Source organism: Trichoderma evansii (assembly GCF_050947405.1).
Source record: "Trichoderma evansii strain SZMC 28006 chromosome Unknown GGI43scaffold_8, whole genome shotgun sequence".
Classification (NCBI taxonomy): Eukaryota; Fungi; Ascomycota; class Sordariomycetes; order Hypocreales; family Hypocreaceae; genus Trichoderma; species Trichoderma evansii.
The window spans coordinates 822,028-848,984 of record NW_028145198.1 but is presented as its reverse complement, the minus strand read 5'-3'; the positions used below and the strand labels follow the sequence as shown (position 1 = coordinate 848,984).

The 26,957-nt window shown below is 49.1% G+C and overlaps 7 protein-coding genes across 7 annotated transcripts; 4 read left to right on the top strand and 3 right to left on the bottom strand.

Moving 5' to 3' along the window:
* The first annotated feature begins 310 nt into the window (after positions 1 to 310).
* GGI43DRAFT_363612 (bifunctional acetylglutamate kinase/N-acetyl-gamma-glutamyl-phosphate reductase) lies at positions 311 to 2,545 on the top strand. The gene is made up of 3 exons (XM_083202416.1): positions 311 to 375; positions 493 to 1,089; positions 1,143 to 2,545. The coding sequence occupies exons 2-3, from the start codon at positions 817 to 819 to the stop codon at positions 2,412 to 2,414; spliced, it is 1,545 nt and encodes a 514-aa protein (XP_083061332.1). The 5' UTR covers positions 311 to 375; positions 493 to 816; the 3' UTR covers positions 2,415 to 2,545.
* Positions 2,546 to 2,950: 405 nt separating this feature from the next.
* GGI43DRAFT_403587 (splicing factor SR family protein) lies at positions 2,951 to 4,883 on the top strand (the record flags this gene model as incomplete). Its single annotated transcript, XM_083205807.1, has 4 exons — positions 2,951 to 3,102; positions 3,172 to 3,787; positions 3,844 to 3,949; positions 4,031 to 4,883. Coding segments are annotated over exons 2-4 (932 nt in total), but the record flags the coding sequence as incomplete, so codon positions are not given.
* Positions 4,884 to 5,304: 421 nt separating this feature from the next.
* Positions 5,305 to 7,146, bottom strand: GGI43DRAFT_363291 (FAS1 domain-containing protein). The gene is made up of 3 exons (XM_083202411.1): positions 6,674 to 7,146; positions 6,573 to 6,620; positions 5,305 to 6,467 (listed from the first exon to the last, which is right to left on the bottom strand). Exons 1-3 carry the CDS (start codon positions 6,818 to 6,820, stop codon positions 5,436 to 5,438), a joined length of 1,227 nt encoding a protein of 408 aa, XP_083061330.1. The 5' UTR covers positions 6,821 to 7,146; the 3' UTR covers positions 5,305 to 5,435.
* Position 7,147: 1 nt separating this feature from the next.
* On the bottom strand, positions 7,148 to 8,257 carry GGI43DRAFT_363304 (uncharacterized protein). Its single transcript, XM_083202412.1, has one exon. It carries the CDS (start codon positions 8,090 to 8,092, stop codon positions 7,271 to 7,273), a length of 822 nt encoding a protein of 273 aa, XP_083061329.1. The 5' UTR covers positions 8,093 to 8,257; the 3' UTR covers positions 7,148 to 7,270.
* Positions 8,258 to 11,719: 3,462 nt separating this feature from the next.
* On the top strand, positions 11,720 to 14,215 carry GGI43DRAFT_403577 (concanavalin A-like lectin/glucanase domain-containing protein). Its single transcript, XM_083205806.1, has 2 exons — positions 11,720 to 12,955; positions 13,018 to 14,215. Exons 1-2 carry the CDS (start codon positions 12,468 to 12,470, stop codon positions 13,952 to 13,954), a joined length of 1,425 nt encoding a protein of 474 aa, XP_083061328.1. The 5' UTR covers positions 11,720 to 12,467; the 3' UTR covers positions 13,955 to 14,215.
* Positions 14,216 to 19,445: 5,230 nt separating this feature from the next.
* On the top strand, positions 19,446 to 22,200 carry GGI43DRAFT_383248 (glycosyl transferase family group 2-domain-containing protein; the record flags this gene model as incomplete). Its single annotated transcript, XM_083203359.1, has 2 exons — positions 19,446 to 21,947; positions 22,012 to 22,200. 2 exons carry the CDS (start codon positions 19,446 to 19,448, stop codon positions 22,198 to 22,200), a joined length of 2,691 nt encoding a protein of 896 aa, XP_083061327.1.
* A 957-nt stretch (positions 22,201 to 23,157) lies between these two features.
* GGI43DRAFT_363181 (translation termination modulator NEW1) lies at positions 23,158 to 26,887 on the bottom strand. Its single transcript, XM_083202410.1, has 2 exons — positions 23,984 to 26,887; positions 23,158 to 23,921 (listed from the first exon to the last, which is right to left on the bottom strand). Exons 1-2 carry the CDS (start codon positions 26,596 to 26,598, stop codon positions 23,195 to 23,197), a joined length of 3,342 nt encoding a protein of 1,113 aa, XP_083061326.1. The 5' UTR covers positions 26,599 to 26,887; the 3' UTR covers positions 23,158 to 23,194.
* Between the last annotated feature and the right edge of the window lie 70 nt (positions 26,888 to 26,957).

The following is a 26,957-nucleotide window of genomic DNA, read 5'->3' as shown; positions in this document are numbered from 1 at the left end:
TCAAATGCAATGCCAAGTATAACGAGCAAACATTTGAGCTCTGCCCTGTTTTTGTGACGCAGCTAGTGTTTTGTTTCAATAGGAGATCTGCGACATGCTCTGGCCTACTTTCTCCAGGCAGGTCACCAGCAGGATCTACTGGAGGGACTTTAATCTCTAATCCAATCAGATCAAGTCGCTGGCTGCAAATGTTGTAATAGATTTGAGAATTAGCGGCAGAGTACGGAGTTCGAATCTCCTCATTAGCAACGCTCTCACATATTAATTTGGCTCAGCGAGTTCTGTATTCATGTCTGAGCTAGTATTAACTGTTTATGTCACTATCGTACCGAGGCTCAAAAACCAAAAGCTGTCTCGCCACAGATATAAGTTCATGTAGGTAGAGCTGGAGCATGTATGGCTTAAGCTATAACGCTTTCACCGCTCCAGTGATGACTCTATCACATGCCCCGATCTGACTACCGTTTAATCGCATTCTAACAGCACTTTCAGCACAATATACGCAGCTCTTTTACTGTCTATGAAATCTCTGACATCAAAGCCAAAAGCTCCGCCCATGCACATCATTTTTACTTGCACAGAATGTGACCAACAGCCGAACTCCCATCATGTCTGGCTGCGAGGGATTTCACCGCCTGCCCGCAATTGGGAGCGGTTTCGGGGCGGGCTTTTTTTATGCCCCTCCCCCCACATATTTGCTAGGCCAAGCTTGGGTGACTCTTTTTATCTGATCTAAACCTTGGTCAACTTCATTTACTTTTGGCCATTTTCTTCCCAACCTCGCCGGGTCAATTGGACCAGAAAACTTTGTGAAACATGATTTCTGCAACCTCCATGGCCCTGCGGGCCGGTGCTCGACGAGGTGTGCCCAGAGCTGCGACCGTCGCTTCTGCTTTGACCGCCAGCCGCAGGGGTATCTCAGCGACGAGGTCTCTAGCTTCTTTTCCCGCGAAGGACCGAACTCGAGAGATTGTTGCCCAGACCGTGAGCAGCATCGGCAGCAAGCGCGAGGGACAGCAATATCTCAAGCTCTTTACCTCTGTGTCGTCCCAGAAATTCGCCGTCATCAAGGTCGGAGGCGCAATTTTGGTAAATATGTCGCTACCACCATAAGTGCTCTGTTAATAACGCCATTCTACCAGACAGAGTATTTGGAGGAGCTAAGCAGAAGTTTACTTTTCCTAACAGAACTAGGCCTTTACCCGGTGATAGTTCATGGAGCTGGCCCTCAGCTCAACCGCCTCCTCGAGGAAGCTGGCGTCGAGCCTCAGTTCGAAGAGGGTATCCGTGTTACCGATGCCAAGACACTGGGCGTGGCCCGCAAGCTCTTCCTTGAAGAGAATCTCCGACTAGTGAACAGACTGGACGAGCTAGGTATTGCGACTAGGTCTCTCAGCGGTGTCTTCATGGCCGATTACCTGGATAAGGAGAAATGGCAGTACGTTGGAAAGATTACCAAGGTTAACAAGGAGGCGATTGAGAAGTCTATTGAAGCTGGATACATCCCTGTCCTTACTTCTATGGCTGAATCTGAAGACGGCCGACTTCTCAATGTTAACGCGGATGTAGCTGCAGCGGAGCTTGCTCGTTCACTGGAGCCTCTGAAGGTTGTGTATCTGTCCGAGAAGGGTGGTCTATTCGACGGCGACGGAGAGAAGATCTCACACATCAACCTGGACGAGGAGTTTGATCACCTCATGGCACAGCCTTGGTGCCGTTATGGTACACGTCTCAAGATCAAGCAGATCAAGGAGCTTCTCGATACCCTTCCCAGGACATCTAGCGTTGCCATTATCCACCCTAGCGATCTGCAAAAGGAGCTTTTCACAGACTCTGGCGCCGGTACTCTGATCCGACGTGGAGACAAGGTCCAAAAGGTGACTTCCGTCTCCGAGTTTGAGGACTTGGACAAGATCAAGGCCAGCCTGATTCGAGACCGCGAGGGCCTCGATGCCGAAGCAACTGTTGACCGGTTCATCGATTTCTTGAAGGAGAATCCGTTCACTGCCTATTTCGACGATGCGACACAATGCGTGGCAATTGTTATGCCGGCCGGAAAAGACCGACCGATGGCTACTCTCGCTACCCTAGCCATCACCAAGTCTGGCTGGCTCACCAACGTTGCGGAAAACGTATTTGCCGCCATTAAGAAGGACCACCCCAGCCTTGTCTGGACCGTCAATGAGAATGACGAGAACTTGACCTGGTTTTTTGAGAAGGCCGATGGCAGCTTCAACCGCAACGGAAGCGTCCTGTTCTACTATGGCTGCGATCTTCGATCCGATGCTCTAGCCCCGGTGTACGATGACTTTGTCTCTCACGGACGTGCTATGTTGGGTGATTCCAACCTCGAGGCTCGACTCCGACGTGCCGCCCAGGCCGCAAGCGAAGCTTTGAAGGGCTCTCAGGCCTAAGCTTATTCTACATTACGTCCTCACGTGGTTGCGAGATGAACATGTTGACGACGAGATGCGCTTCATATAGGGATACTTCTGGAATGTGATGGAATTAGAGGGAGAAGGGGGAGAATAAAAAAAATATAAAATGTTCCTTTACGGAGTTTAATGGATCTTGGGGTTATTGCGTGTAATGTATTGGCGGGAGGCTTGACTGGAAATATAGCGGCCGGTTAACATAAATAAATATGTATTATATTTCAAACTTGTCTTATCAAACATGTGGCCAGAATCCTGTATGACGTATCAGACAGCCGCAGTCAATGCCACAAGTATGAAGAATCTTGATAGAACTCAGCCCGTCCGAGTTGCAGCACTTCATCCACTTAGCTCAGTTTATACTAAACAATGGCCCAGCCTCCGTAGCAGCAGCAGCCCCAGAAGAGGTCGTCCAGATACGCAACAGACTTAATGGAGGGGTTTTGGGGGCTATTTGTTTAGATTCTGACTTCGATGATGGCAATTAGCCAAGAAATGCACATCAATTGGTAATGTTTAGCGCTCTATAGAGGTTGCATGTAGAGCTTGGGTCGTCGTATAAGATACCATGAGATCTCAGAGCAGATTATCGTCTCCGCCAACAACATCATTAAACAGTCTATTATGATTCTAGCATTGGTGACATCTGAGGTGAACATTTATTGTGCTTGGTATCTGTTAGCTTGCCCCATTCCAGATGTTCCAGGGGAACTGCTCTGAGTTTACAGTGACATACATCCCGATAATAAGCTAATTGTATACCAGCTAATCACAACATTTTCGATGACCCCTGGGTGATTTTTTTTCTCCAATTTATGTTTACATAGCATTTAATTTCAATCTATGATCTAGATCTATATATCTTGGCCATAGCCTCTGTGCTCAAGCTGAAGTCAAGTTGTTACTGCAAACACTGAATCTGGTCACAGCCATCACGTGACTACGCATTCAATGTGCGCCAACGCTCCCAGAAACGGTGATGGAGCTCTGGTGGATTCGCAGCAAGCTCTCAAAGAACCTCCCTTTCCATCTTTTTCCCACCACACAAAAAAGGCGCCGACACTATTCATTCTCCAACAATGGCGTCGCGCTCACCGTCTCGAGAGTACCGCCGGTCTCTGTCACGGTCTCCTCCTCCTCGATCCGACGACTCGCGCTCGCCGCCACCAGCGCATCGCCGCCGACGCTACGATTCGCGATCCACGTCGCGTTCGCCTCGATCCAGATCGCGATCGATTACGCCGCCTCCTCGTCGCAATGGACGCCATAGGAGTACCAGCAGAAACAGGAGCCGTGAACGCGGTAGGGACTCTCGATCGCCTAGCGAGAGCCCTCTGGCGAAGAGCACAAAGGTTCGAAAGCTACGTAAATTGGGAGCAGGGCCAGCGCTAACTTGGCTACGAATTAGATTGTGGTAGAGAGACTGTCGAAGAACATGAACGAGGATCATCTTTATGAGATATTTGGTCAATTTGGACATATCAAGGATCTTGATCTGCCAATCAACCGAAGTTGTCAGTCATACGCAATGCTATACAACCCCTTCAATTACCTTGCCATGTCGTTGTTACTAATATATCTTGGACGAATTATAGTCGGCACAAACCGAGGCACCGCGTATATCCTGTACGATCACGAAGCCGACGCCGAAGCTGCCATTTCACACATGCACGAGGCGCAAGTCGACGGCGCTATTATCAACGTCTCGATCGTCCTACAGCGCAGAAAGCTATCGCCCGCACCCCCTACGGCTCGACGCGGCGCCAACATTGATCCTCGTGTCCCCTTTCAGAGCTCTCGTGGAGGAGGCCCCCCTTCTGGCCCGATGGGCGGTGGCGGAGGTGGAGGTGGACGCCGTCGCCTCTCGCCAGCCAGTCGATACGGTCCTCGATCTGATGTCTATCGACCCAACTCGTTATCGCCAGCTCGATCACCTGGCGGAGGCCCTCCATCTCGTGGAGGCGGCGGTGGCAATCGATATCGCAGCCGATCCAACGATTCATACTCTTCTCGATCACGATCCAGATCACCAGGACCCAGACGACGGGGTGGAGGAGGAGGTAATGGAGCAGGCCGACGTGATGATACCCGACGCCGCAGTCGCAGCCGCAGTTTCGACGACGATCGGAGCACAGGTCGAAACTATAGGTAAAGGGGGAGAGGGTAGTAATAAGTATGTCGTTTAGGCTTGGGAAATAATCTTTGCTTCTTGTTTTAAAACCACTGGCGGCGTTGGGAGCTCAAAGGAAAGGCACATGGGGGGGCCTTTTTGGCAAATGGACAAACAAACAACAATGTTGGAACCGCGGGTTTCATATAACTCATAGTGCTTGTAAAGTTTTACAGATATCATGATGGGCCAAATAAGCCTGGTTAAATGGTTTGCGTATGTTAGGCGATTGCCTCCAGATAGACGAGATATCACTGCAATGTAAGGATTGTATGGCATGCTGTCTTTTCTACTTCCATATCGTGCTGTTTTGTAGTAAATCTTTATCAGCCATGTATTAGCCTGTCACGAAAACCTCATCTCTGGGCTACATCTACCCTATATTTTCCTCAAACTTCTCCATCGATAAATACTACTATCTCGTTGCATACTTTGATGAAAACAAAGAGACTACCCTGTTATGATATCAAACTGATCTACTTGATTACTTCGAATGTGATATATTTCAGCCGAATACATACATTGTAGTAACTCTCTGTTGTAAAACATCCGCTGAATTCATTGCATAAGAAATATTTATCGTCAAATTCACTTCATTTGTGACTTTGTCATTCGTAATAAATCACCGCGAACATCATATTCTTTTCATCATGAATAAGCATGCCTCATTATATTATGACCTAATTAAGAAAACCATTCCAAACGTCTAGGCCGTTCCATTACTTCCATATACCAATGAAGGTTCACACATCTGCTTTTTAAAGATCCTCTTCAAACCAGAAAGGGATATACATGTCTCTATACCAAAGAAAACGAACAAATCTCGCCCTTTAAAACAGTAATCCCGCGCCAATTAGACCCAGCGCTACTCCAGCAGCACGCATATCCGCCGTAGCAAAAGCTCCAGCTACATCCTTGCTCCTAGTTGTAAATATGCTGGTGGTCGTGGTTGTGGGATCTGCAGTGCTGGTCGTTGAAGTTGTTGTGACGGGGCAGCTCACGGTGCAAGGCAGCGCCGATGTAAAAGGGTTACTGGCTGTGCTAACGGCAAAGACAGGCGCCTGGGAAAGTGCCGTGGGATTTGGCACGGCGGCATCAGCATCGGGGTTGAGCACGCCTGAGATGAGATGCATGATGCCGTTGGCGAGGAGGATGTCGGGCTGGACGATTTGAGCTGAGTTGACATATTTGTTGTTGCCAGCTTGACGGATGACGACTGATTCGGGAGCATTGCCGGCAGCATTCTCGGCGAGAGTCTGGAGGCGAGTGCCGTTATTGAGATCAGAGGAGACGAGGACTTGGTTGGGGACGATGTGGTATCCCATGATTCGAGCAATGGCCTTGGCATCCAAATGCTTGAGAGAGCCACCAATTGTGGCAAAAGCACTGTCGATGGGGGCAAAGACCGTGATATTCTCCTCGTATGAGACCTTGGGCATGAGCTTGCCGGCGTAGAGAGCGCCCAAGAAATTCGGCACGCTAAACGCCTCAGATGTGTTTTGTAAACGCGCGGGAGGCACGAGTAAGTTGTCAACTACCTGAATGAGACCACCTTGAAATGTGATGTCGCCCTCGGTGAGAGTGCAGCGGGTGCCCATGCTGGTAGTGAAGACAACGTCGTCGCCGGGCTGTTTGGCGATCAGGACATTCTGTCCAGATGTAACGTTGGTATAGCGAGTGCTGGTTAGAAGGGTTGGTCGGACGTAAGTAGGACCTGTCAGGAGAGCATTTGTGGCGACAGTTCCTTGAAGGATGTGATATTGCAAGAGAGGCACGGTAGTGTCTTTGTCAGTTGCATTCCACACCTTGTTAAGAGCAGTATATGGGATATTTTTGAAGGCCTCATTGGAGGGGGCAATGATCTAGTAGCACACAAAAAGTTAGTAAACAATTGATACAGAGTCAAATCAGATGAGTTGATACTGTTATAAGAAAAATATGAAGAGAGAGAAGAAACAACAACGTACTGTTACGCCTGCGTAGTTGGGAAGCTGGAGGAGAATATCAGGATATTTCTACAGACGCTAGTTAGCACCAACCAAAGACGATTGAATCTCACATTACACACCTGAATGAGTTCATAGTACGTGGACAGATCTTTGTTGCCAGCTAGCACGCTCCCTAGATCTTGGGGTGTAGCAGCTGTTGATACCACTTTTGCTGACGCGACAGATGCCAACAGCGTCGCCACGGCCGCAAGTCTTTTTGATAACATTGTTGTGAGATGAGGGTTGTGAAGATATATGAATAATGAGTAGGGAATATGTCTTGATCACGACAAGAAAAAAGATGAAAGAAGGCCTGTGTTGGAATACAACAGAACACCACCAGCTATTAAACTTGAACGGACTGGAGAGAAAATAGCAACTGGAGGAGGATTTAAAATCTCTGGTCGCTGCGAAGCGATGTAGTCGTCTCCCACAAGCCTGGCTGCAGAGTGCCGAATAGAGCAAATAGACTCCAAGGAGTATCAATGGCCTTGAACAGTAGCCTAACAATAGTGTGTAAGCTAAAGCTGAGCTGAGGAAGGCTGTTCTGGACGATTCTTACAACAATGGTACAAATACTAAGAGCGGATAACTAAATAGGCGAGGATTATGAGGAGGCTGGACTTTGCCAATGGCGTATAAACAAAATAGATATACTTCTTGGGTTTAGAAGAATATTAGGGAGTAACACGGACGACAAATAGAAAAGATCGTGTGGTATGATACTTGGACACCCGTGAGCTGGCAGCATGCAAGGAAGAGAGAGAAATATAGAGATATTGGCTGAGCTGAACTACTGACCGCATACGAAAAGATATTTTATCCATGCCACTACTGTAGTACTGAGTATAGTTGTATCGCCAAACGGGCGTGTTCTCTGGATTGGCTAGAAAACTTACGAGGTTCCTGGATGATCGGCATTGCGGCCTCTTTTCTTGGCCATGGTGCTTGGACAGCGGCCGGACGCAAAAGCTAGCCCAGCGGCTGGGATGAGGCTTGATTGGTTCGGCCTTCTTTTTTTCTCCCTTGCGTGGTGCATGTATGTACAAGTATGCTATCGTATCTATGACATGGATAGATTTGCTAATGCTACCTTGCCAGCTGAAAGTGTGGCTGCGCATGGGTGTGTCATGATGGTACAGCAAGCTCCTGCAAGGGAATGGAAGAAAAGTTTGCAAATTGAAAGGAAACCCACTAAAAGCAAGCAAAAATAACAACAGCGATCCTGGATAGGCAAGCGGTGCCAAAAAGGAACGCAACTGCATCAATGACGCAGTAGTTTGGTATGTGTGTGTTGGCATGGAGCCCCTTGCAACCGAGGATACGAGGAGGAGGAAGAAGCAAATAGGCTGCAGGGCCAAGAGGCGACCTGTATGCATTATCCTGCTGTTGTGTTTAATGCAACGTTGGCACGAAATATGCATCTCGACAGTGCGGTGCCGTCCAATCGCTGCGCTGCTTTGCGATATAGTAACCCCTGGCATTTTGCGGTCCTGCATCCATACGAGCCCTGATGCATCACAAGCGCGACCGCAAAAGCGGAACGCTTTACGCAGCGAAATAGCGCTGCGCTACTGGCGTAGCGACGGCACGGCAGCCTGATAGCAGAAGAGAAGAGAGAGGGGGGAAAAAAGGTGATAAAGACACACAATAAGAACTGGCCCCTGTATTGCCTCATCGGGAACTACCCGATCTCGTCCGAGTCAGGCTCCGTCACGCCGTAATATTATGGGGATATCGGGCTGTGGGAACGGAAACGATGGTTATGGAACCACCCGAAGCCGTGCTGATCCACCGCCGCCACAGGCCTGCTGCGTATCAGCACGGCCATGAGTTTCAGCTCAGGCTCTGGCCAAGGAATAGGAGTTGAGGTTTGTGGAGGCTTCTCAGCTCCTGCAAGAAAGTCAACTCTTAGAGTTCACTCCAGTCATCAGAGCAATAAACATGAAACTTCTATAACTGAAAACCAATGTCCTTTGGTGAGCGCGGTCTGTTGTTATTATCGTGTGCACACTACTGCCCAGATCGGGTGGATTAGAAGGAGATAACCCGGTCATACGAAGAGGTGGAAATTGAGTCGTAGGTGTAAAGGGTGACAATTGGTAAACTGAATGCTATAGGTGACACTGAATAAATTAGCATGTAACGCAAGGATTCGAGCCAGCATGTAAGATCAGTGCTGGTTATACAAGTCATGTAATTCGTGCTGGGCCATCGATGGGCGGAATTCCTTTCGAAGAGCTCCTTGACAATTCTCGAGGTTGAAGTGGCGGCATATCCGTCGTTAGTGCTCAACTGTAGAGTGTCTCATCGCGAGCCGTGTCTTTCGGTTGGCATTCCGAAAAAAGGCATTGTCTCTTTGGATAGAAGCATGCCACGACACATCCTCTGTCTGTTCGGATACGAGAAATGCATACGCCAGCGGAATGGTTGTTGTGACTGAGACATGCAGCCAACAAGAAGCCCAAGACGCTAGCCGTGCCGATAAAAGTCGAGCGAGTCTCATCGATTGGTTGTCGACGACTGCAGCTTCTTGTTAGGTCAGATCATGGCCATCTGTGTTGCCAACCCTAGTATTCTTTGTCCCTTTTCTTAGCAGTAGATGTATGATCCAAAAATCCCTGGTACATTTTGCATTGATTTGGTTTTCCTGCGGCCGCAATATTGATGTTGATCGTTGGGAGTTGAAGGAATGGTGCAATATTGGAGAAGAGTAAGCAAGTATGGGGGAAAATGTCGAAAGCAAGCCACTCCCCACAAAGCGGAGTCGAGCTTCAGCTTCCACTGTATCGCTGCACTAAACACTTTTGTTTCAGTGCAAAGTCATCTGCAGAGAGGCCTGCTGTAGTAGTAAATTGCCCACAAAAAATAGTAGTAGCATCCAGCATCCAGCAAAAGTCAAAGCTTCAAAGGTCATCTTGCCAAGCCAGACCTCGCTGCGAGATACTCATCATCTATTGTGCAATCCTCAACAATAATGATGATCAACAAGCAGGATAAGAGCTTAGTTGAATGGTGTGTAAGACACGCTCGTTGTTGTGCAGCGCGTGTTAGATCAACAGGCTTTGAGGATACCGCGCCCGTTCCATTGTTATCGGCGAAAGCTATCCGAACTGCACTTTTGTTGAACTCAAGCTTCGACTCTCGTGCCGTTTGCCGATCAATTCTTTCCCAATGGGCAGTATTCGTCATCATCGTATTGCATCAACCGCAGAACGTGAGATAAGAATGCGAAGTCGTTTGAATTGATTCGGCCGAGTGGAGAGACTAGCTGTAAGCCACACTTAGTATTGCCGTTACTCCTCGTTTTCCTGCCGTTGATATCAGCAGCTCACATTTACCAGATGAGAGTTTGAAGAAGCCCCAGTTGTAAGGATGTATGGAGTATGGGAATGCTTTATGTGTTTCATCTAGCTGCAAGTATGGAAGTTTAACAGTGGAATCCTCATGACGTAGATAGGAGAGACGCGATATCTATAATCTTTTTTTGTGCTTCTTCTCATTGCAGCTTCCTGAAAAACGGCCGCAATCAGCACGCATCAGCAGTAATTGAATAAAAGATCTGATTATCATATTCATTGTAGTAAAATGTGATGATAGATGGACAAGGTAGTTAATTTGAGTTTCGTGCCTGATTCTCGAACCTGACATTTTCAGGCACTAAAAGTCAAAGGGTGCTAAACAATGACAGTAGCTCCGAGTCAATTCGCTGGACTAGGCGATTTGCGTAGGGCCTTATGCTACGTTGGATATCGCAAGTGCCCGTCCTAGCACTATTATAGGTATTACTGCAATCAGTCATGCGTGCAAGCAGCCGGAACTTTGTCATGGCGTCTTTATGCCAGAACCAGTTTGTCAATTTACCCGGTAGAGTTTGTCACGTCTTTTGCGCAGTCTGGCAAGCGTCGAGTGGGAATAAACACACGCAAAAAATAGGACCGAGAAAACCACCAGTGAACTTTTTTTGCCCTGGCTGGCCTCTTGGCAGCATTAACGCGGCACAAGTGGATGAATACTTGTGCAGCAAGCTCTCGCCCCGTTACGAGATTTTCAGCGTCTTAGCGATGCTCTGATCTGTAGCTACCAGATAGCGCCTTTCAGCGCATCCTGGCTAGTGCTAAAGCGGGAGGAGTATTCCGTAAATGCATCTAAACTTTGGAATTCTGGCAGGAGCCAGGCTAGGTTCAAGCAGAAGATGGAACAAGAGAGAGGGCGTGGGCTTATCCAAAGGCGGTGAGAGGCAGGCCGGGCGGTGACCAGGGGATCTTCAGGCACGGCACGTTGAGAGGCAAAGTGGCGCAGGCGGCGCCAGAGGGAGGACGGGACGATACAGCGCTGGCTCGACAGCCACAGCGGCACCTAATCGCTAGCATAAACAGCGTCGCTGCTTTTGCACGCGCCTTCTGCACACCTAGCACAGAAGCCCACTTTCCGGCTTGTGCCGCTGAAGCCAGTCCATGTCAAAAGTGCGCCAGGCCCACCAAGGTATTTAGCGCTTGGGGGAATAACAGGCAACGTTCTAGCGCTTCTGGTGCTTGTAAGAGAGCTGGCTCAAGGGCGCAGTGGTCGAAAGGTTTGCTTGCTTGCGAAAAGCCGACTCAGCTCTGCGGCATGGATGGGCTCTTTTCTTTGCTTGGAACTGGTCTCGGCAGACGTAGTGCTACGTATTACCACAGGGCTCTTTGCTTTGGTGTCCTAGCATTGGGGATGCGGCGGATGCAATTGGATGCGGCTGATCGATAGTTGCAATCAATATATGGCAGACGCTGCAAGTAAGGCGGATACGGCTCAAGCCTGGGATGTGGCTGGATGCAGCGTGCAGTTACAGTACCATAGTAAGGACTTTGCAGGACAACTGCTTCGTAGAGGCTGTGGAAAATGGCGTCTCGCTAGTAGGGTGGTAATGGGCGATATTGTACAAGATTTTGCGTGGCCATGTTGAAGCTGAGGGTTATTCGTTCCGGGTATCTCGTATTAACGAGTGTATCATAATAGCAGTACCTAATGCCTTGGCGCATGTGCTCGCGGCCGTTTCCCCTTCGGATTAGCATTTGTGCGGCCGCGGAGATAAACCAGCAAAGCAAGGTAAGATCTAAGCATACCGGACAGTGTTAGCCCCGTGTTTGATTTTTTGCATTCTTCTGCCGTTTCCCGCGCTGACTGGCGCCATGTTCATCCTGACGGCGCCTTGATAGGACAGAGCTGAGCTGGCATGGCGCTGCAAGGATGCTGAGATGGAGCCAGCAAAGAGACCAACACCATCTCCAGCGCCTGCATGACCCCCTCCACCCCAAATCCCAGCTTAGCAAGGGACAGGCTTAAGCACACGCCCTTGATACTCTGATGGTTGGCTGGCGAGACTCCACTGGAGTGGCCGAGCAGTGCCACTGATGCCAGCACTAATGGATGCAATAAGAAAAGAAAACTTGAAAGTTTGTGATGCGACTAGGTTGCACCGGTTTAGAGAAAAGCTTCGAGCCCATCATCCATCCGCTGTACGTACCTGTTCAGCAGCGGCTGAGAGAGGATCGAGTCTATTATTCCGGCATGCCCACGAGGTATTCTTTTCATTTGTCTCGGCATCTGCAGTCTCTCCTTCTTGTCCAAAGAGCACCAGTCCTTTCTTTCTGTTTTGCGTTTCCACCAGGCATATCCTGACGGTGCAGGCCTTTCCATTCTAGCATATCAAAATCGGATCACTATCTCCCTCTTGAGCCCCACCACGCCGCAGGCCTCTTGTTTACTCTTCCTGTCTCATAAGACGCAGGACTACGTCTTGGCTCAGGCTTCATCTCTCAATTCCAGACACACAATACTTCTCAACTGGTTGCCGTTAGCACTGCATTCACTCGTTATATACAAACTCCACTATCAATGGAGCAAAACTTCTACGGGCGACCTCCCGTCCCCTCGGCTGCCACTTCCAGTGCGCCAACACCTCTTCGCCCTGGAACCCCCAACACAGATGGCAACAACTTTGATAGCACTGATACTGCCTCAAACGCTCCTGGGGCTGGAACAAACCCCTTCGTTAGCCCAGATGGCTCAAGGCCGGCTTCTAGTTTTGAATCCTCCAATGGTGGCCCTTTCGAGGGAACTGGTCAGCGATACTTTCATTCACGACTAGTCAAGAAGGGCGAGATTGAGAAGCCTTGGCTGGAAAAATCTGATCCCAAGGAGAAATGGGTCACGATCTTGCCCCTCATCGGTATCCTCTTTGGCCTCTGTATTTCGGGTTTCCTGATCTGGGACGGCATGCGCAGTGTTGTTCATCACAAGTACTGTCCCGTCTTGGATGACGATTTTAGTAACGGGCTTGATCCTAGCATTTGGACAAAAGAGGTGCAGGTTGGCGGCTTTGGGTAAGCATACTTTCTAATATTGACCCAATATTCATGATGATTTACTAATACGTACTGGTTAGTAATGGCGAGTTTGAAGAGACCACTGGTGGCGATGGCAACGTTTTCATCCAGAATGGCAACCTCTTTATTCAGGCAAGCCTCCAAAGTGCCGACCTCGTTGAGAAGAACAACGTCATCGATCTCCTCAAAGACGGAACTTGTACCTCCAAGGACTACTACAGCTGCGTCGCTGCCACTAACACCACCAACGGCAACTCCAGCATTGTCCCCCCTACCCTTTCTGGCCGCATCAACACTTTCAAGGGCGCAAAGATCAAGTATGGCCGTGTTGAAGTCACTGCAAAGCTGCCTGTAGGCGACTGGCTGTGGCCTGCCATCTGGATGCTGCCCGTCAATGACACCTATGGTCCCTGGCCTGCCTCTGGAGAAATTGATATCATGGAGTCTCGTGGTAACAACCATACCTATGCTCAAGGCGGTAACAACATTGCTTCGTCTGCTCTTCACTGGGGGCCCGATCCGGCCAATGACGCTTGGTGGAAGACTAATAACAAGCGCCAGGCGCTGCACACTACTTACAGCAGTGGATTCAATACTTTCGGCCTTGAGTGGTCGCAGAAGTATCTCTTTACCTATATTAACAGCCGACTGTTGCAAGTCACTTACACCAACTTCAATAAGCCTATGTGGAGCCGAGGCGGATTCCCCGACTCTACTTCCAACGGAACTAGGCTAGTCGACATCTGGAGTAAGACCGGCCTCGATAACACCCCCTTTGACCAGGAGTTCTATCTCATTATGAACCTTGCTGTCGGTGGCACCAATGGCTGGTTTGAAGATGGCCAGTCAGGCAAGCCTTGGCTGGATCAATCTCCCAATGCAAAAAAGGATTTCTGGAATGCCCGCGACTCTTGGTATCCTACATGGACGCAGCCTCAGCTCGAGGTCAGCCGCGTTGTTATTATGCAGCAATGTGACGGCAATGAGGATTTGTGAACTATATTTTTTGTACCTTCATCTACATTTGTAGTTATGGGCATGACGGCGAGATGATTTTTTAACTGTTTAAAAATGGGCATACACGGCAAGAGATTCTTTACGATTGGTAGCTATAGTGGTGTACTAAGTAGGCGGGATTGGAGGGCATAATTTTCTGGCTATTAGATGAGATGCGCGAGATTAACGGAATAGGCGTTTTGCGATAAATATCTACTGGTTTTCCTTACTGTACACAAAATACATATAATTTTTGCTTAATATGTATTGCCTGCTACTTTATGTTTGAGAAAATAGTGATATGCTGTCTTGAAGCTTTTGATGGAAGGTATATTACTACTGCAAACTGAGCCACTTCTACACGCGGCAGCTATGAGAGCTCGTGTAAGCCAGGGTAAGGTCGATGCGGTGAAGCATCCAGCTGTCTACCAGGGGTCCGGAGAATGTAACTTGTTTGAGGAAAGGCGTCCCCTTGCCGGCAGATGGCGTGCGATATTTTAATTATTTTTATTAGCATTATTCGTACTAGCATTGCTATTTTTCATCAGAATATTAGATGAACTAGTATGTTTTTTATTGGCAAGGCTGCATAGTACCAAGCACGGGTTTCTGCAAGGGAGAATAAAGAATGCACCATGGAAGCCAGGATCAGGTCAGGATTTTGTCTGTCAATGCGGTAAGGCAGGGTTTCTACAAAGTAGGTATAGTAGATGCAGTTTTGTTGGCTTTTGCATCCCTATATTGCATGTATATGCACTTACTGTGGTATTGGATGAAGCTGAAAACAGGGATGTAGATAAGGCTGAAATGCAAGACGTCAGCACGTTGGGCTTTTGCTTGGCTACGAAATGATAATGGCTCTCTGATGCCTTAAGGGCAACAAAATTATGAGTTCCATTTTTTTTCTTTTTCGGTGAGTGTTATCTAGCAAAGAGATTGCCATTTCAACGTGCGTTATCACTTGTGTAGCCGCCCAATCAGCCGCCATTGATACTACTCACTATCTATACTCCCGACGCAGCGACCAACCAGAAGGTTGGATTGCTATTGATAGCTACCGAAGCAGATCTTCTAATTATCCTTTAGCGGCGGATACTAGGAAAACATGTATGGGCGTGTGGTTAAGGATATATTCCGAATAGCTGCATTGGTAGCCTCTTTCTTCCCCCTTTTGAGCTGTTCTTCAATTTATCAGCAACTTCAATATTTCTCTGATACTATTGGTTTTTATTCCATTTTTCTGAGAGGCTGATTTGCATCCAATATTGGTAATTGGTGTTTGCTATTGGGCCGGAAAGAGTGAGTGCTGCAGCCGTACATTGGATCTGATGTGCCGCGATGCATGAACACGTTTCAATGCGTATAGGATCTGATTACAGTATCTTTACCGAAGTAGGATTTTAATGCAGCATGTATGTAGAAACACGTATACAATGTGCTAATACAGAATTGAGTTAAGCAGAGTTTCTGTAGATACGGTGAGTCGAAGATTGATATGTTTTGGTCTAGCGGATTCAATAAAAGCAGCCACAGCGGAGATGGAATTGCTATGGCTGAGCTGAAAGTGAATATTTGTCGATTTACTTGGGGTTTAATTACCAATATGCTTTCCATTCTTGGCGAGATACACCGGTCTAGCATATGTGGCCGAGTATTAGTGAGTTGAAGTGCCGTGTTGACGTGGTTATCCGTAGATGGCGGCGCCCCTATCTCTAGGATGCCATAGCGGGTAGCACAAACTACGTGGGAGCGGGTAATGGCCTGAAATTGCGACGAATGCATGCAGAATGGGCGAATAAGATCAAAATGTGAAATGAGCTGCCAGATTGACGCCCTATGTTGGCGCGTCTTGACCGAAGTTTGTGTAAGTGACCTGGGATTTGGGCTTCACCAAGTAAGGGGGCGGCTGATCACTTCAGGTCAGTCTTTCGTGACAATGTGGCTTTTTTGGCTAATCAAAAGGGAGATTTTCGTGGCGTTTACATGGCACATGGCAGGCGCATGGGCAAGCGTGGAATCCAATGAATCAACGAATGTTCCATGGAGGCGCGAAGCTCGCGGCAGCCACAAGACCCTTAATGCAGGAGTGTCGAAGTGTATTGACACTCTGAGATAGTAGGGTAGGTAGGCCATGATGGACGCAAGGTTGTATGCAAAATTTACGGCCTTGGTACTACAATAAGCATTAGATTGCTATCAGTTGAGTAGCATAGGCCAAGTTGACGGATAGACCGACAGTGCTGGTTGCTCATACAGCAGTTTTCAGCTCAGCCTCCCTGCATCTAGACCCAACACAGGCGCAAAAATCTGAAGAATGATTTGCAGACTTTTACCGAATACAATCAGGCTGCAGGTAAAATGCAAATGCTCCTACTACCGTTCCATGCTGATGGTGCTGAACCCGCGGCTATGGGAGAGACACAAAGTGTGTCAGTTGGGACCATGTCAGTGCAAACAAAAACGGAGAATATACCCACACGTAAAGTGGAATACGATACCCCCAAGGGAAACATGCCAAAAATAGCTGGCTGTGCATGTAACTCGTACCAGGCACCAACTTCTTGCCATTATGCGCAGCTAATTGGACGCTCAGGCCTGTTGACGGCACCTGATTTGCAGACAACCCATCCACACCACAGACTATGGACATCTGTGCCTGTGACGCCCACGATAGGGCTTCGTTTAAAGTGAACACAAGGGAGACAGGCTGACAGAGAACTAGCAGCTGGATAGTCAAAGTAGCCCCCCGTTTCTCCCGACTCTTCCTACTGCAGGGCGGATTCTCCTAGTGTTTGCAAAGCTTCGTAAGCAAACAGCGAGTAGCGCTGCGAGGGAGGAGGTTCTCGGCCATGTACAAGGGGTACGGAGGTTGGGAAGAGCTGGAGTCTCTGGCTGTCTCTTTTTGCTTTTTTCTGATGCGCTGTTGCGGTGGCGCCGGCCGTGCGTGGATTGTCCTGAATCTGGCGTGCAGCATTTTAGGTGCGGCTGCCGTCCCAAGGATCCAATCGGTCGTCAGGAACTTGCTTTTGTGGCTGGCCAAGGCCCAGGGCTAGCATTGAATGCCGTTATCTCTGCGAGTTGACGCCAATGCAATCTGTTGCCTGGCTGACTGCTCCGTTGCGTGGTTTATCTTGCATAGATAGAGTTTGGGTAATCTTGCTGGCGTCTCACAGGTTCGTTGCTAGCACGCTCTGCGATACGATGTACTCGCGCGATCTGGCTGGCCAAGCCGATAAGACGGAAGTACGACTGCCGGGAGACATTCTGCCCTAATGCTCCGATCCGGGACCGCGGATTGTGTCAGCCCGATAGCTCTGCGGCTTTTGGTTCTTAACTTGGAGGGATCGTATAATGGCATGGCTGCGTGGTGGTGAGTGCATATTCAGGCGAAGCCAGTGGTAGACGCATGGCGCTAGCACCGCTAGATACCGCTTCTGTCGCCGCTTTAACAGGCCGCGTGACCCACAATTTGTTCGCTGGTGTTCCGCAAAAGCCTCTTTTTTTCTGCCGTTTTTTCGAGCTCTTAAGGACACGCCCTTGCTGGCCCACCGTCTTGCATCGTGGGAGTTGCACCCAAGCAGGGCCAAGTTGACGGGCGATTCGCCAAGAGAACCACAACGGCAAACCAGACAAAGCCAAAAACGAGGAAAACAGAATACCGACAAAGTTACGACAATGCCCGCTGCAGCCACTGTGTCTCAGAGCGATGTGTAATCGCCACTGATATCGAGAAGCTGTGGGGTTGCTGGCATTCAACCGCCCGTTCGAAGCGCTGTAAGCCGGTTCAAACTCCAGCTAGCCAAGATCCCGTAGCGCTGGGCGGGGAGAAAAAGTCCGGATTACTGGTACAAACTGGCTTTTGACTAGGAATCCACCGCGATTGTTACCATGGCGGCGGCTGCTTGGGGGTGGGCCAGTCCGTGGGCGGACGGTTTCCGCAGAGGCAAACACGAAGAGAGATAGAGAAAAGCCTATTCGAGGTGTCAGCATCGGTTTCTGCCCCCGAACGGGCGTTGGCTGGTGCTATTTTCAGGCACACAAAGCATAAACGAGCTACCACTATTTCGTACGATATCATGCTAGGAACTGGACCAAACTTTACGACGAGGCCAGGGAGAAAGCTGCGTCACTCAATGTCAGTCATTACGATATCGTTCACATTTCGGAGCAGGGGTCTAAGTGTGTGTGTTACGGAGTGGTGCTTTGATCCGAGAAAAACGTGGGCAGTGGCCCAGGGTCCATTAAGCAATTGTCTCTCAGAACAAGGCTTTCTTCGTTTTGATGGAGGGTCTCAGCCAGTTGTCCTCCACTGCATTGTCATCCACAAGGGGGCTGTGGCCTAGGATCATTCAGAACCTGGTGTCTCTCAAGTGAGAGCTCTATCTGGTTGTCTAATTCGTTGCGAGAGGTTGGGCACGAAGTCGAGCTAGATCTTCTCCTGGCTCGCCGCTTTGCCGAGATGATGGCCCGTACTCTTTTGCCTTCGTATCATACTGACCAGTTGAAAGTCTTGATCCTTGGCGTGGCGTTCAAGCGGAGGCCATTTACCATCAGCTCGCTCTTGTTCCTCGACATATCCCCTCCCACAACAGCAATACATGTATCTTGGCGCATAAGGCCTGCAGCTCGTTGCGCCCACAACCTTGCATCGCAATCCACACCCCCCTCCCCTTGCTAGGCTTTGATCAAACTATGTTGTCTCTGCATTTCTGTTCTCAGCTCCAGCCGAAGACGTGCTTTCTTTGCCCACCATGTCCAAAGTACATACTGTACGATATTTCATACACCAGACCGAGAGATCGAGCGGTAACCACCGATCGGGATGCTTTGAAAGTCTAGCCCATTAGCCTTCTTGGGCTGCCACACAGGCCCTGGCCTGACCTCGTCCCTGGTCTATCATCCGTAAGTGCATCTCAACACTTGCCCTGCTTCACCCCCCACCCTCTCTCTCTCTCTCTCTCTCTAATCGTCCTTCTTTTATACGCCGTTGCACCTCTTTATTTTCTGCCTCTTCCCCCTCGCTCAGCAGACCTGCAGGCTTTGCATACTCGGCCAATATTGCATAGCTGGACAAGGTGTTCGGGCATTGCTTTCGTTTTCGTCCACACCACATTCACTTACAACTGCTCTTCCTAGCACCACTCATTTCTTTAAGTGCCTGGCCTAGCTGCCTGGGATTGTCCTCCCCACTTTGCAATAGCCCAGCTTGTCTCTTTAAATCATAGAGACCGTGCTGCCTGGTTCAGTGGATTACAGTCACTTACATACGGCTTATCTCACTGCATAGGACATTCTTGTCCTGCTCAGCACCTTATATCACACATCCACATCAAGGAGATATTCACAATCGAACTAGAGATAGTTTTGAAAGAATACTCACAGCAGTTCCTCAAACTCCTTGAAAAGGCTTGGGACCTATATTATCCCATTGCCTGGGAAGGCAAACTCGAACAATTCCTGTTTATAGCAACTCCAGATTACATCAATCAAGATGGGTATCGCAAGCTATTTCAAAGCGAGCACCAAAAAGGCCGAGCAGGAGACGCCTGCACCGCCGCCACCAGCCAAACTGGCGCCTCCTCCTCGGTTACAACAAGAAGGTCGGCAGTCAGTGCTATCAGAAAAAACACCGTCATCCGCGTCCGTCAATGATATGGATGTCCAGGCACCTACTCCTAGATTTCATTCCCGTCCTCAGTCCAGCTCTGGCGTATCTACTCCGGGGTCAATCCAGAGCTCTTTGTTTCTTGATGATATCAAACATGAGGTCATGGTCAACTACCTGTACCAGCAGCAATGCTCTCAGCTCTGGGTTAGTGATGGATCTGGAGAGATTGAGGGTGTTTTACTTCGTAAGGCTCGCGGTCACTACATGGCTTGTCCTGCGCCGCTTGCCAGTTCTCCTTTTGCTTTGGCATGTGCCGCTCTCAACGTCCAGTGCGCCATGACTGTCAACTCTCGTGTCATCAAAACGTTCCTACAGTGGTCTCCGGATGCTGTTGATGTGCCACTTATGAACGGCCTACGAGTGCAAATTCTTCCAACAATTGACGACTTGCCGCGTGCTCGTAAGTATCAGTTTGCCGCTTTTGTCGCCTCTGAAGGTCTCTTAGTCGTTTGGGATGATGATGCTCTTCATTTGGTTGCACGCGCCAAGGCCATTGAATCCGAACTCATGGAGCTGGTCTGGAAGCAAGGCAATCCGGATGAGGAAGACAATGAAGAGAAGCGAGGCCCCCCCGCCGCTGAGGTTGAGATTGACGAGGAGAGTGGCGAGATTATTCCTGAAAAGCGACCTATCCATCTCCAGAACACGGTCCTCGTGTCTCTCACTCTGGCTCTAGTTACTGTCTCTCTTGGTGCTGCCTGGAGGCAGTTGGCTATTGAAGTCTCCGTCGACAGCACATACATACGCCTTGCACTCGTTGCGCTGGCTCCTGTTCAAGTGTTCTTCACTCTGTTTTTTGCCCAGGTTATCATCGGTTGTCTGGCTCAAATCTTTGGCCCTATTCGACAGCTTACAATCAACTCCAAGTTTTACTCTGCTCGTCCTCCGCCGCGTCTGCAGAGCGCCATTCTACCTCACGTCACTATTCAGTGTCCCGTCTATAAGGAAGGTCTGCAAGGTGTCATCATGCCAACAGTCAAGTCTATCAAACAGGCCATGTCTACATACGAACTTCAAGGTGGCTCTGCAAACATGTTCATCAACGACGACGGTCTGCAGTTGATTTCTGAAGAAGATCGCCTGGCTCGCATTGAGTTCTACGCTGACAACAGCATTGGCTGGGTCGCTCGTCCTAAACATGGAGAAAACGGCTTTACACGCAAGGGCAAGTTCAAGAAGGCTTCCAACATGAATTTCGCTCTTATGATTTCCTGCAAGGTTGAGGAGAAACTTCAGGCAATTGAACGCCCTCCTGAATGGTCCCAGAATGACGAGGCTATGGCGTATGAAGAAGCTCTCAAGGAAGTTCTAGAGGCTGACGGTCGTGCCTGGGCAGATGGTAACATCCGTATGGGAGACTACATCCTGCTTATTGACTCTGATACCCGTGTTCCCGCTGATTGCTTGCTTGATGCTGTTTCTGAGATGGAGCAATCTCCTGATGTCGGTATTATGCAGTTTTCTTCCGGTGTCATGCAAGTTGTCCATACCTACTTTGAGAACGGCATTACCTTCTTCACCAATCTTATTTACTCTGCTATCCGATACACGGTATCAAACGGTGATGTTGCGCCATTCGTTGGTCACAATGCTATTCTCCGTTGGACTGCCATTCAGCAAGTCGCGTACCAGGATGAAGATGGATACGACAAGTTCTGGTCAGAAAGCCACGTTTCAGAAGATTTCGACATGTCGCTACGTCTACAGGTCAATGGATACATCATTCGCCTGGCTGCTTGGGCTGGTGAAGGGTTTAAGGAGGGTGTATCTTTGACTGTCTACGATGAGCTTGCTCGATGGGAAAAGTACGCGTACGGTTGCAACGAGCTTCTGTTCCACCCTATTCGCACTTGGCTTTGGCGCGGTCCCTTTACTCCTTTGTTCCGCCGTTTCCTGTTTTCCAACATCCGATTCACGTCCAAGGTTACTGTCATTTCTTACATTGGTACCTACTACGCCATTGGAGCTGCTTGGATTTTGACTGCCGTTAACTATTTCGTGATGGGCTGGTTCAATGGTTACTTGGACAAGTACTACGTCGACTCATGGCAGGTCTGGTTCTCCATCATCATTGTATTCAACGGTCTTGGTAACGTTGCCTTGGCTGTCATGCGTTACCGTGTTGGTGAGCGCGGCTTGCTCTACGCTCTGTTTGAGAATTTCATGTGGACTCTGATGTTGGCCATTTTCCTTGGTGGTTTGTCGCTACATGTCAGCCAAGCTCTGCTGGCTCACATGTTTGAGATTAACATGACCTGGGGTGCCACCAGCAAAGAGGCCGAGTTTTCCAACTTCTTCATTGAAGTTCCCAAGGTTTTGAAGAAGGTTAGTTTTCTTATCAATCGTTCTCTTGTTATTTGACGCGAATCATTTTCTAACATTTATACAGTTCAAATTCTCTATGATTTTCTCGCTGATATTCATTGCCGGCATGATTATTCTTGCTCAGGCACCATTTGTCCCCTATGACTGGCAGATCAAGGATTTCGTCGCCATCCTGCCCATGGCCACTGTTGCAGCTTCTCACTTCCTTTTGCCTCTGGCTTTGAACCCTGCCCTTATGACCTTTTCATGGTAAATTTGATGACTATCATTGTCACATACATTGGGATTGGCGTTTTTTCACTTTCAGTGGACAAAGCAAAAGCTCATGGCAAATTTACCCCCTTTTCCTTTTCCCTAAATTGGAATGGCGGTTGGATCTTTCTGCAGCTTTGCTTGTTTCATTTTGCATTTTATACAGATGACGTTGGTTGCACACGCTTTCATACTATGTCATAATGTTTTTTTACTGCTAGACTTTTCTTTACTGGGAACGCATAATTATTGGTATTACTAGGAGAAGACATTTGGAAAATGCTGGAGAGCGTTTCAAGTGGTTGATAGGTTTTGGGAAGGAAATATTTTGGGTACTAAGTATTTAGGTAAAAACTTTTGGGGCATGACGGTTATGAAGGGCGGTATTTGAGAGGCATATAAAATTACGGTGGACTGTGTATTAGTGATGCTAGTATTAGTAAAGTATAATGGGATAGATACCATATAACGCGTGTGTTAAAATCTGGTGTTTGCGGTTAGAACTTGCCATTGTAAATTTTACACATCATTTATGCAGTCGTAGCTTTGATACGGCACCAGCATGTAACAAGTAGGCAGATGGTAATTAAGACTTGACTCATTTATCCATTCAGTGATAACTTAAACAAAAAGTCTATACGAAAGTCATATATGAATTCCCAAGAGAGAAAAAAAGAAAAAAAGAATCTATCTGTATGCCGAAAAAACGCCTCTATGCCGTTTCGTTTCGTTCCACCAATGGACTTCCAAAAGTCGTGTATGATTTCCACCCATATCACAAGTTATCCATCTCGTTCTATCTATCCAGTTCCTTCCCACAGAGCGAGCGCGCGCACGCAAGCTTCTCTACCAGAACCGCTAACACGAAACATGTATATCGCATCCCAACTCAAAAAGTGCAAAAAAATGATGCACAGGTGAAGTGCCTCTAAAATGATAAAAGCAAAACTTTTCTTTCCCATATTAAAAAAATGACCCGAATAAAGCCAAACTTTTTACTCCTCGTCATCGGTGTCGACGGGATGAGGGGTTCCCTTGGGGCTGTTAAGCCATTCAATGTGTCTCAGACGACGGCGAACCTCTCGCTCTTTGAGCTCCTTCTTGGTCATCTTCTTCTTCTTTCTGGCCTTGAACTTGAGTTCACCGTTATCCTCGACGCCAGAGTTGACAGCGCTGCTCACGACGGAGTTGGCTGCAGTGCTGACTGCGGTGCTGGTAACGCCGCTTCCAGGACGGCTATCTTCGAAACGGGAAGTATCAACAGCAGCAGTACCACGCTGGGCGACTCGTCCATTGTCGACGTGCCACTGCTCAGAGCAAAGAGCTCCAACGAACTCCTCGTTGTGGGAAATCAGAATGACACCTCCCTTGAACTCTCGAATAGCCACGGCAAGACCTCCGAGGGAGTCTCGGTCCAAGAAGTTAGTAGGTTCGTCGAGAACCAACAGGTGAGGGTTGTTCCACATGGCACCAGCAATGACAACCTTGACCTTCTGACCACCGGACAGCGAACCAATTTCATTATGGTTGGCGATATCAGGGTCCAGGCCAAGATCCTCAAAGTGCTTGGAGATGACAGATGGTTGAAGCTCACGGTATCCAAGACCTTCACGAGACGCCTCGTGATCATCGAATTCTTGCACCAGCTTATCGAAGCCGAGCTCAAGAAGAGTCTCACGGGAGATCATAGTGTTATACTTGGGCAAAGTTGCACGCCATTTACTATAATAAAAGTCAGCCTGATTGATCTAGATCGGGAGTAATCATTTTCAATCTGCACTTACACTTCATATTGGAACGTCTTCTTGTACTTTTGACGACCAACAAGCGACTCAATTTGCTTGGCAGGCTTGCCGTCCTTGAGATCGATAAACTTGTCCATCTGTTCACGATCCTGGTCCGACAAAGCACGAGTCTGCTTCATGTGAACTTCACGATCGTCACCATGCTGGTATCGCCATTGCAAATACTGGTTGGGAGTCTTCTCAAGGTGCATCTCAACGTGCTCCAGGGCGTGCTGCTTGATGTAACCAATTCGAAGATTGGGGTGCTTCTCGACCTTACCAACGGTAGGAATGGTCTCACCGGTAAGCAACTTGATCAAAGTAGACTTGCCAGCACCGTTGGGTCCAATAATAGCCACTCGGGAGGACAAAGAAAGAGAGCAAGAGACGTCGGAGAGTGAAGGCTTGGGAGCCTTGGGGTAGGTGAAGGAGACGTTGCTCATACGAATAATGGCACGGGTCTGGGACTTGATACCAGTCAGGATACCAGGAGGGGGGAACTTGAACTGGACATTGGATGCTGAGAGGGTGTAGTAGCTCTTGGCCTCGGGGCGGAGCTGAACAAACGCAGCAAGGTTGCCCTTGTAGCAAGCGAGCTTCTTGTTGGGCTCGTAGTGGTAAATATCAGTGGTGACATTGTCCAGGAAGCCAGAGTCGTGGGACACGATCAAACTGGTGATGTCAGGGTGTGTCTTGAGATAGTTCTCAAGCCAGGCAATGTTTGCAACATCCAGATGGTTAGTAGGTTCGTCCAGCAGGAGAACATCGGCACCCTTCAGCATGGCTCGGGCCAAGGCAAGCTTCATCTTCCAACCACCAGAGAGTGAGCCGACGGCCTGAGACTGGCGACCCTCAGGGCCGTCAGTAAAGCCAAACTCCAACAGAACTTTGGAGATGTGGTCATTTCCTTGGGGTCCAATTTCAGGGTCCTTGGCAACAAACTCAAGAATGCTGATATCGGCATCTTCGCCCTGGTTGTGCTCGACGTAGTATGTACGGAGGACATCCTGAGGAGGGAAACCCTCCAGCTTACCACCAGCGATAGCCTTCATGAGGGTAGACTTTCCAGCACCGTTGCGGCCGCAAAGACCATATCTGTGACCCTTGAGAAGTCGCAGATTGGTGTGGGAAAGCAGCAGCATACCACCGTAAGCCAAAGAGAAATCGGCGTTGACAATCTCGACCTCGCCATCGTCCTCCTTCTCGGGAACGCCGTAGCGGCGCTCATCTTCCTCCACGTAGTGTTGCTGGATGGTATCGGCTACTTGCTGATAAGCGTCAGCAAGTGGCAGCAGGTTCTTCAGATAAGGAGCAATCTTGGCAGAGATTCGCTGAACGAAGCGGTAGTTGACATCGGTGGCAACCATCTCGCCGATGTAGGTTCTAGCGGTCTGGTAAATCTCGAACTGCAACAAGAACGCATTGTGCTTCTTAACCTCCTCATCAAGAATCTTGGCAACGTCTTCGGCAGTGGTTTTGGCAATAATATCCTTGTCGTTGCCCATGGCCTTCTCCATGGTTGCAAGGGCTCTCTCTGCAATCTCTCGAACCTCTGGGAGAGATGCGCGGTCGCAGACAGCCTTGACACCAGGTGTCAGCTTAGGAAGGAAAGTTCTAGCCTCGATAGGATCATGGACAAGCTTAGTCAAGTTCTCGACAATGACAACGGTCTGGCGGAGAACCTCCTGTGGCGTGGTAGGAGTGTTGAGGGATCGCTCAAGGAAAGGGGTCAGTAGAGCCAACACGGGCGATGTAACAATAGCCACGAATGTAGTCATTGATAGGGCGTGAATAGCCTTCTGGAGCGTCTGAGGAGAAGGGTGTTGCATAGTATCGACGAGCAGGGGGATCCGAGGAGCAACATCGTCGTTAGACAAGAGCGCCGTGAGCGAGTTCATCGTCTTAACAGACTGCTTCTCTACTTCGGCCTTCAAGTCGTGCATACCGCCCTCGACGATAGGGATCAGGGCGGCGAGCTTGGCACCCATGGCCTCGCGAAGCACGTCCTTCTCAGCGGCCTCCTCCTTGGTAATGCCCACGACCATCTGAGATTTGTCGGCCATCTTCTGCATCAACTGGTAGGCTCCCACGGTGCCCTGCCACTTGCCCGTCTTCTTCTCCAGATATTGTGTCAACACCGGCAGTAATCCAACAACTAGGGCCTCAGCACTGAGATTGGCGAAGAGCGCATCAAGGCCATATTGGGCAGCCTCGCGGACAACAGAACCCTTATCAGACAAGGCATCCAGGGCACAGGCAACGGTGGTGGGATCCTGAACCAGTAGCACAACCTCGCTCAGGGTTTCCCGGGGGGGGAAGCGCTCAAAGATGGCACCCAGCAAGTTCTGGCTGCTCTCTCTTCGAAGCCCGCTCTTCTTATCAGCAGCCGCCTTCTTGACCTCGGCCAGGACACCGTATTGGGTCAGGCCGGCGGATCCGACCGAGTTGAGGAGGAGTTCGCAAAGGCCGTAGCAGGCATCTATGGACGCAGAGGAGGTCTGAGCAGTGAAGATTGTGTTGAGAAAGGCGGCGACATCTTCCTGTGATGGTGGGGGAGGGGCCTCTTTCGAAACCACAGTCGGGAGGCCCGACGGCGGCGAGACGGGGTGAGGCATGGCGGTGATTCTGAGCGTCCTGCTGATTTGGCTCTGCCAGATGAAGAGACAAAAGGGGGAGAATAAAAAAGAATGAGAAACGATTCCCCAGAGCAAAGAGTCTCAGCCGCAGGACGCAGGAAGGGGCTGTGCTATAGCAAAGTCTGGGGAGGAAAAAGAAGAAGAGGCGATGTCGTCCTAAGAAAAGGAAGAAAGAATTATACGGGGACAGCTAAACCGGGCCCCTCTAGTGACCATTAGCGGTCACTACACTGGCTGGAGCCACCCAGAGCCTAGTATTTGCCTATCAGTTTAGCTTCCCAAGCCCGAAATTTTTTTTTCTTTTTTGAAAAATTCTCTTATCAGCCCCTTATCTCCTT

Excerpts from the sequence above, each read along its gene's own strand:
- GGI43DRAFT_403577 (XM_083205806.1), top strand. The coding sequence starts at position 12,468 with ATGGAGCAAAACTTCTACGGGCGACCTCCCGTCCCCTCGGCTGCCACT. Across the intron at positions 12,956-13,017 it reads GTGCAGGTTGGCGGCTTTGG|TAATGGCGAGTTTGAAGAGA; the intron begins GTAAGCATACTT and ends CGTACTGGTTAG.
- GGI43DRAFT_363304 (XM_083202412.1), bottom strand. The coding sequence starts at position 8,092 with ATGCAGGACCGCAAAATGCCAGGGGTTACTATATCGCAAAGCAGCGCA.
- GGI43DRAFT_363181 (XM_083202410.1), bottom strand. The coding sequence starts at position 26,598 with ATGCCTCACCCCGTCTCGCCGCCGTCGGGCCTCCCGACTGTGGTTTCG. Across the intron at positions 23,922-23,983 it reads AAGACGTTCCAATATGAAGT|TAAATGGCGTGCAACTTTGC; the intron begins GTAAGTGCAGAT and ends CTTTTATTATAG.
- GGI43DRAFT_363612 (XM_083202416.1), top strand. The coding sequence starts at position 817 with ATGATTTCTGCAACCTCCATGGCCCTGCGGGCCGGTGCTCGACGAGGT. Across the intron at positions 1,090-1,142 it reads AGGTCGGAGGCGCAATTTTG|ACAGAGTATTTGGAGGAGCT; the intron begins GTAAATATGTCG and ends CCATTCTACCAG.
- GGI43DRAFT_363291 (XM_083202411.1), bottom strand. The coding sequence starts at position 6,820 with ATGTTATCAAAAAGACTTGCGGCCGTGGCGACGCTGTTGGCATCTGTC. Across the intron at positions 6,621-6,673 it reads CGTACTATGAACTCATTCAG|AAATATCCTGATATTCTCCT; the intron begins GTGTGTAATGTG and ends TAGCGTCTGTAG. Across the intron at positions 6,468-6,572 it reads CCAACTACGCAGGCGTAACA|ATCATTGCCCCCTCCAATGA; the intron begins GTACGTTGTTGT and ends GTGTGCTACTAG.